This window comes from Blennius ocellaris (assembly GCF_963422515.1).
Source record: "Blennius ocellaris genome assembly, contig: SCAFFOLD_206, whole genome shotgun sequence".
Lineage (NCBI taxonomy): Eukaryota > Metazoa > Chordata > Actinopteri > Blenniiformes > Blenniidae > Blennius > Blennius ocellaris.
In genome coordinates this window covers 29,249-37,212 of record NW_027662214.1, presented here as the reverse complement: position 1 = coordinate 37,212, position 7,964 = coordinate 29,249, and the positions used below count along the sequence as shown (strand labels likewise).

The 7,964-nt window shown below is 49.9% G+C and overlaps 1 protein-coding gene across 2 annotated transcripts; it reads left to right on the top strand.

Moving 5' to 3' along the window:
* The first annotated feature begins 510 nt into the window (after nucleotides 1-510).
* On the top strand, nucleotides 511-7,674 carry LOC308148083 (cip1-interacting zinc finger protein-like). Of its 2 annotated transcripts, none has more exons than XM_080521510.1 (9): nucleotides 511-753; nucleotides 3,649-3,710; nucleotides 3,779-3,843; nucleotides 5,592-5,717; nucleotides 5,799-5,890; nucleotides 6,546-6,639; nucleotides 6,702-6,806; nucleotides 7,121-7,264; nucleotides 7,406-7,674. In XM_080521510.1, exons 1-9 carry the CDS (start codon nucleotides 698-700, stop codon nucleotides 7,502-7,504), a joined length of 843 nt encoding a protein of 280 aa, XP_080377636.1. In that variant the 5' UTR covers nucleotides 511-697; the 3' UTR covers nucleotides 7,505-7,674. The 2 variants fall into 2 exon arrangements, with proteins under 2 accessions (XP_080377636.1, XP_080377635.1); XM_080521509.1 differs by having other exon boundaries at nucleotides 6,543-6,639.
* Nucleotides 7,675-7,964: the final 290 nt, after the last annotated feature.

Sequence of the window (7,964 nt, the reverse complement as noted above, 5' to 3'; positions counted from 1 at the left end):
GGCCCTACCAGGAGTCATCTGGACTATGAAAAGCACAAAATGCTGACAGTGTTAAACCTGCAGCATCTGTAGCTGAAGATGTTTAAACAAATATTATTTGAAATGTATTTGTGTAAAACCCCTTGAGGAGTAACTTCTTGTTCTCGATGGGGACACAAATATATTAAAACCCAAAAATATAAATTATTTTACAATTAAAACAAAAAACTAGAATGAATGTTTTGTTCATTTCAATTTAACCTCGGGAGGCCCTGCCTACCCTACCGACCCTACCGACCCTACATCCCCTGAATTTACGTCACTACAGCAGCACTCAGGGAGAAAGGGATATCAGTTTATGTTCGAGTTTCTTTCGGAGAGCAAATTAATGGGAAGAATATGCATTTTTATGTATATTTGTATTTGTATTTGTTGAGCGGGATGGCGTTGATCCACTCCGGACCAGTAGGGGGCAGAAATGCACCAACTCGTTGTTTGCCAACCGCCGCTGAAAGAGAAGAAGAAGAACAAGAACGTTAGCATTTGGTTTAGCCTCTTCTGAGCGCTGCCGTGAGTTCAACTCTCTTTATTTGGACGTTTTGTCTGGAATTACGACGTTAATGTGACTCCGATGATGATTCAATGATCTCCGTGGGATGATGATGTGACCGTGCAGCCGAACCTTGACGATAAACGGTGAAAGAGAGAAGTCATTAGCATGTTAGCCTCCGAACGCTCAGCACCAGACTTCGACATGAAATCGTCTCTTTTGAGGTTTGTCGTCTTCCAGCTAGTCTTTCTTCTTTTTCTGTGAATAAATAAAGACGATGTAGGACTCAGATAACCCACAAGATCCGTTCGGCTACCAAAATGAGCACCTAAACACTTTGCGTGTTAGTTATTTTTAATGTGTAAATAGAGAACGTTCACTTGTAAATTTGACGGATTCCAGCTTGTTAAAACAACAACAACAAAAAAGGGCGATTTTACACCATATACGTAGTATAATGTAATGTACAAGGAGTAATGTAACGTAGTGAACAAGGAGACACAAGTCTAATGTAGTGAACAAGGAGACATAGGTCTAATGTAGTGAACAAGGAGACACAGGTCTGATGTAGTGAACAAGGAGACACAGGTCTAATGTAGTGAACAAGGAGACACAGGTCTAATGTAGTCAACAAGGAGACATAGGTCTGATGTAGTGAACAAGGAGACACAGGTCTGATGTAGTGAACAAGGAGACATAGGTCTAATGTAGTGAACAAGGAGACACAGGTCTAATGTAGTCAACAAGGAGACACAGGTCTAATGTAGTGAACAAGGAGACACAGGTCTGATGTAGTGAACAAGGAGACACAGGTCTGATGTAGTGAACAAGGAGACACAGGTCTGATGTAGTGAACAAGGAGACACAGGTCTAATGTAGTGAACAAGGAGACACAGGTCTAATGTAGTGAACAAGGAGACACAGGTCTGATGTAGTGAACAAGGAGACACAGGTCTGATGTAGTGAACAAGGAGACACAGGTCTAATGTAGTGAACAAGGAGACACAGGTCTGATGTAGTGAACAAGGAGACACAGGTCTGATGTAGTGAACAAGGAGACATAGGTCTAATGTAGTGAACAAGGAGACACAGGTCTAATGTAGTCAACAAGGAGACACAGGTCTAATGTAGTGAACAAGGAGACACAGGTCTGATGTAGTGAACAAGGAGACATAGGTCTAATGTAGTGAACAAGGAGACACAAGTCTAATGTAGTGAACAAGGAGACATAGGTCTAATGTAGTCAACAAGGAGACACAGGTCTAATGTAGTCAACAAGGAGACACAGGTCTAATGTAGTGAACAAGGAGACACAGGTCTGATGTAGTGAACAAGGAGACACAGGTCTGATGTAGTGAACAAGGAGACACAGGTCTAATGTAGTGAACAAGGAGACACAGGTCTAATGTAGTGAACAAGGAGACACAGGTCTGATGTAGTGAACAAGGAGACATAGGTCTAATGTAGTGAACAAGGAGACACAGGTCTGATGTAGTGAACAAGGAGACATAGGTCTAATGTAGTGAACAAGGAGACACAGGTCTAATGTAGTGAACAAGGAGACACAGGTCTAATGTAGTGAACAAGGAGACACAGGTCTAATGTAGTGAACAAGGAGACACAGGTCTGATGTAGTGAACAAGGAGACATAGGTCTAATGTAGTGAACAAGGAGACACAGGTCTAATGTAGTGAACAAGGAGACATAGGTCTAATGTAGTGAACAAGGAGACACGGGTCTGATGTAGTGAACAAGGAGACACAGGTCTGATGTAGTGAACAAGGAGACACAGGTCTAATGTAGTGACCAAGGAGACACAGGTCTAATGTAGTGAACAAGGAGACACAGGTCTGATGTAGTGAACAAGGAGACATAGGTCTAATGTAGTGAACAAGGAGACACAGGTCTGATGTAGTGAACAAGGAGACATAGGTCTAATGTAGTGAACAAGGAGACATAGGTCTAATGTAGTGAACAAGGAGACACAGGTCTAATGTAGTGAACAAGGAGACACAGGTCTAATGTAGTGAACAAGGAGACACAGGTCTGATGTAGTGAACAAGGAGACACAGGTCTAATGTAGTGAACAAGGAGACACAGGTCTAATGTAGTGAACAAGGAGACACAGGTCTGATGTAGTGAACAAGGAGACATAGGTCTAATGTAGTGAACAAGGAGACACAAGTCTAATGTAGTGAACAAGGAGACACAGGTCTGATGTAGTGAACAAGGAGACATAGGTCTAATGTAGTGAACAAGGAGACACAGGTCTAATGTAGTGAACAAGGAGACACAGGTCTGATGTAGTGAACAAGGAGACACAGGTCTGATGTAGTGAACAAGGAGACACAGGTCTAATGTAGTGAACAAGGAGACACAGGTCTAATGTAGTGAACAAGGAGACACAGGTCTGATGTAGTGAACAAGGAGACATAGGTCTAATGTAGTGAACAAGGAGACACAAGTCTAATGTAGTGAACAAGGAGACACAGGTCTGATGTAGTGAACAAGGAGACATAGGTCTAATGTAGTGAACAAGGAGACACAGGTCTGATGTAGTGAACAAGGAGACATAGGTCTAATGTAGTGAACAAGGAGACACAGGTCTAATGTAGTGAACAAGGAGACACAGGTCTAATGTAGTGAACAAGGAGACACAGGTCTAATGTAGTGAACAAGGAGACACAGGTCTGATGTAGTGAACAAGGAGACACAGGTCTGATGTAGTGAACAAGGAGACATAGGTCTAATGTAGTGAACAAGGAGACACAGGTCTAATGTAGTGAACAAGGAGACACAGGTCTGATGTAGTGAACAAGGAGACATAGGTCTAATGTAGTGAACAAGGAGACACAGGTCTAATGTAGTGAACAAGGAGACATAGGTCTAATGTAGTGAACAAGGAGACACAGGTCTGATGTAGTGAACAAGGAGACATAGGTCTAATGTAGTGAACAAGGAGACACAGGTCTAATGTAGTGAACAAGGAGACACAGGTCTGATGTAGTGAACAAGGAGACATAGGTCTAATGTAGTGAACAAGGAGACACAGGTCTGATGTAGTGAACAAGGAAATGTCCAGTTGAACGGCTTTATTGAGTTTTTTCTGTCTTCTACAGAAATGATGACGTCACAGCTCAAACCAATCAGGAGGAGCTCCTGCGGTCATGTGATCCAGGAGGTGTGTGTTGTCATGTTCTGCTCATTGGTCAGTTTGGTGGATGAGCAGCTGACTGGTGTGTTTGTCAGGTGTTGCTGTTCCTGACCAGCAGGGGGCAGCAGAGCTCCGTCCAGACAGCAGCAGGTCAGCAGAGGTGAGGGAAGCTCCGCCCAGCACCTCAGTGTGTGTGTGTGTGTGTGTGTGTGTGTGTGTGTGTGTGTGTGTGTGTGTGTGTGTGTGTGTGTGTGTGTGTGTGTGTGTGTGTGTGTGTGTGTGTGTGTGTGTGTTGCAGCTGCAGGCCGTGGGCTCACTGACCGTCACCATCCAGCAGCACAGACACAGTGTGTGTGTGTGTGTGTGTGTGTGTTGCAGCTGCAGGCCGTGGGCTCACTGACCGTCACCATCCAGCAGCACAGACACAGTGTGTGTGTGTGTGTGTGTGTGTTGCAGCTGCAGGCCGTGGGCTCACTGACCGTCACCATCCAGCAGCACAGACGCAGTGTGTGTGTGTGTTGCAGCTGCAGGCCGTGGGCTCACTGACCGTCACCATCCAGCAGCACAGACACAGTGTGTGTGTGTGTGTGTGTGTGTGTTGCAGCTGCAGGCCGTGGGCTCACTGACCGCCACCATCCAGCAGCACAGACACAGTGTGTGTGTGTGTGTGTGTGTGTGTTGCAGCTACAGACCGTGGGCTCACTGACCGTCACCATCCAGCAGCACAGACACAGTGTGTGTGTGTGTGTGTGTGTGTGTGTTGCAGCTGCAGGCCGTGGGCTCACTGACCGTCACCATCCAGCAGCACAGACACAGTGTGTGTGTGTGTGTGTGTGTGTGTTGCAGCTACAGACCGTGGGCTCACTGACCGTCACCATCCAGCAGCACAGACACAGTGTGTGTGTGTGTGTGTGTGTGTGTGTGTGTTGCAGCTGCAGGCCGTGGGCTCACTGACCGTCACCATCCAGCAGCACAGACACAGTGTGTGTGTGTGTGTGTGTGTGTGTGTTGCAGCTACAGACCGTGGGCTCACTGACCGTCACCATCCAGCAGCACAGACACAGTGTGTGTGTGTGTGTGTTGCAGCTACAGACCGTGGGCTCACTGACCGTCACCATCCAGCAGCACAGACACAGTGTGTGTGTGTGTGTTGCAGCTACAGACCGTGGGCTCACTGACCGTCACCATCCAGCAGCACAGACACAGTGTGTGTGTGTGTGTGTTGCAGCTACAGACCGTGGGCTCACTGACCGTCACCATCCAGCAGCACAGACACAGTGTGTGTGTGTGTGTTGCAGCTACAGACCGTGGGCTCACTGACCGTCACCATCCAGCAGCACAGACACAGTGTGTGTGTGTGTGTGTTGCAGCTACAGACCGTGGGCTCACTGACCGTCACCATCCAGCAGCACAGACACAGTGTGTGTGTGTGTGTGTTGCAGCTACAGACCGTGGGCTCACTGACCGTCACCATCCAGCAGCACAGACACAGTGTGTGTGTGTGTGTGTGTGTGTTGCAGCTACAGACCGTGGGCTCACTGACCGTCACCATCCAGCAGCACAGACACAGTGTGTGTGTGTGTGTGTGTGTGTTGCAGCTACAGACCGTGGGCTCACTGACCGTCACCATCCAGCAGCACAGACACAGTGTGTGTGTGTGTGTGTGTGTGTTGCAGCTACAGACCGTGGGCTCACTGACCGTCACCATCCAGCAGCACAGACAGTGTGTGTGTGTGTGTGTGTGTGTTGCAGCTACAGACCGTGGGCTCACTGACCGTCACCATCCAGCAGCACAGACACAGTGTGTGTGTGTGTGTGTGTGTGTTGCAGCTACAGACCGTGGGCTCACTGACCGTCACCATCCAGCAGCACAGACACAGTGTGTGTGTGTGTGTGTGTGTGTTGCAGCTACAGACCGTGGGCTCACTGACCGTCACCATCCAGCAGCACAGACACAGTCGGGCGTTCGGACTGACGGAGCGGCGGCCCGGGAGGCACTGCCATGTCTGTAAGCTCACCTGTGAGTCCCTACAGGTGAGACCACCTCCACCCAGTCAGTGAACCTCCACCCAGTCAGTGAACCTCACCCCCCCCCCCCCCCCCCATGTGGTCCAGGTCTTCCAGGACCACCTGTCAGGACCAGAACACGTGAAGAACCTGCAGGAAGTCACACGACTCATCAGTCAGAACACGTCTGTCCCTCAGAGGTAGACCCTGGTCTCTGGTCCAGACCTGGACCCACACCTCCACACCTCCAGACCTCCAGACCTCCAGACCTCCACACCTCCACACCTGGACCCACACCTCCACACCTCCACACCTGGACCCACACCTCCACACCTCCAGACCTGGACCCACACCTCCACACCTCCAGACCTGGACCCACACCTCCACACCTCCACACCTGGACCCACACCTCCACACCTCCAGACCTGGACCCACACCTCCACACCTCCAGACCTGGACCCACACCTCCACACCTCCACACCTGGACCCACACCTCCACACCTGGACCCACACCTCCACACCTCCACACCTGGACCCACACCTCCACACCTCCACACCTGGACCCACACCTCCACACTTCCAGACCTCCACACCTCCACACCTCCAGACCTGGACCCACACCTCCACACCTCCAGACCTCCACACCTCCACACCTCCAGCCCTGGACCCAGACCTCCAGACCTCCACACCTCCACACCTCCAGCCCTGGACCCAGACCTCCAGACCTCCACACCTCCACACCTCCAGCCCTGGACCCAGACCTCCAGACCTCCACACCTCCAGCCCTGGACCCAGACCTGCAGACCTCCAGACCTCCAGACCTCCAGACCTGGACCCTGTGTTTTGTGCCAGCAGGGGGCGCAGGCTTCAGACCCAGCGCTGGTGTGACACCTGTCAGACTCACTTCAGCGGCAATGTCATCGTCCACCGGAGAACGCCACAGCACAAGGTGAGCAGTGGGTCAAAGGTCAAAGGTCAGGGGGGAGTCTGAGCTGTGTGTGTGTGTTCCAGGTGTGTAAGCAGCGAGGCCGCCCCTTCTGTCCCCCGTGTGGACGCTCCTTCAGGACGCCCAGGAAGTTCGTGGAGCACATGAAGTCTGAGGAGCACAAGGAGCAGGTCCTCCACCTTCCTGCACCTCCACCTGTCCCACACACACCTTAGACACAGCAGGTCCTCCACCTTCCTGCACCTCCACCTGTCCCACACACACCTTAGACACAGCAGGGCCTCCACCTTCCTGCACCTCCACCTGTCCCACACACACCTTAGACTCAGCAGGTCCTCCACCTTCCTGCGCCTCCACCTGTCCCACACACACCTTAGACTCAGCAGGTCCTCCACCTTCCTGCACCTCCACCTGTCCCACACACACCTTAGACACAGCAGGGCCTCCTCCACCTAAACTCTGATTCTACACCCGTGTTCTCCAGGTGCAGCAGGACGCTCAGGAGGAGGAGCTCATCACTGTGGACGCAGTCGGCTGCTTTGAAGAGGAGGAGGAGAAGGAGGTGAAAGAGGAGGAGGTGGAGGGAGAAGAAGTAGCTGGAGAAGGGGTGGAGGACCAAGTGTTGAAGGTGAGCACACACACACACACACACACACACACACACACACACACACACACACACACACACACACACACACACACACACACACACACAGATGAAGTCCTCATTGTTTGTTTGTGTGTGTGTGTGTTGTTTGTTTGTTTACAGGCTCTGAGGACCCATGGTGACCCTGGCGCTGTGCTGCCTCCTGCTGGTGGCAGCTGGGACTGCATCTTCACAACGTCACAGCTCCATGCGTTTCCATAGCAACGTATTATTGATGCTGTTGAGTCTGTGTTGAAGCTGTTTGTGTGCTCATAACACACACACACACACACACACACACACACACACACACACACACACACACACACACACACACACACACACACACACACACACACACACACACACACACAGTGATTGTAAAAACAATGTAAGGATTATTATGATTATGTCATTTAATTGAGATGAAATGAAACTTAAATGACTTGAAATAAAAATGTTAATATATTAAATATGATCAAATCAAATGTTAATTGTTTTCATAGCAGGTTGTAGCACAAAGAGCTTCACGTACTTTAAACAGAGAAACCAAACACTGATGATGGGGGGGGGGGGGGGCGCTTTTAGTTGACGTGGTTCATACAACATCACGTTTACGTTGTTCCCCACATCAAACACAAATACACCATTAAATGTTCACCCTACTAATGTGACATTTCCA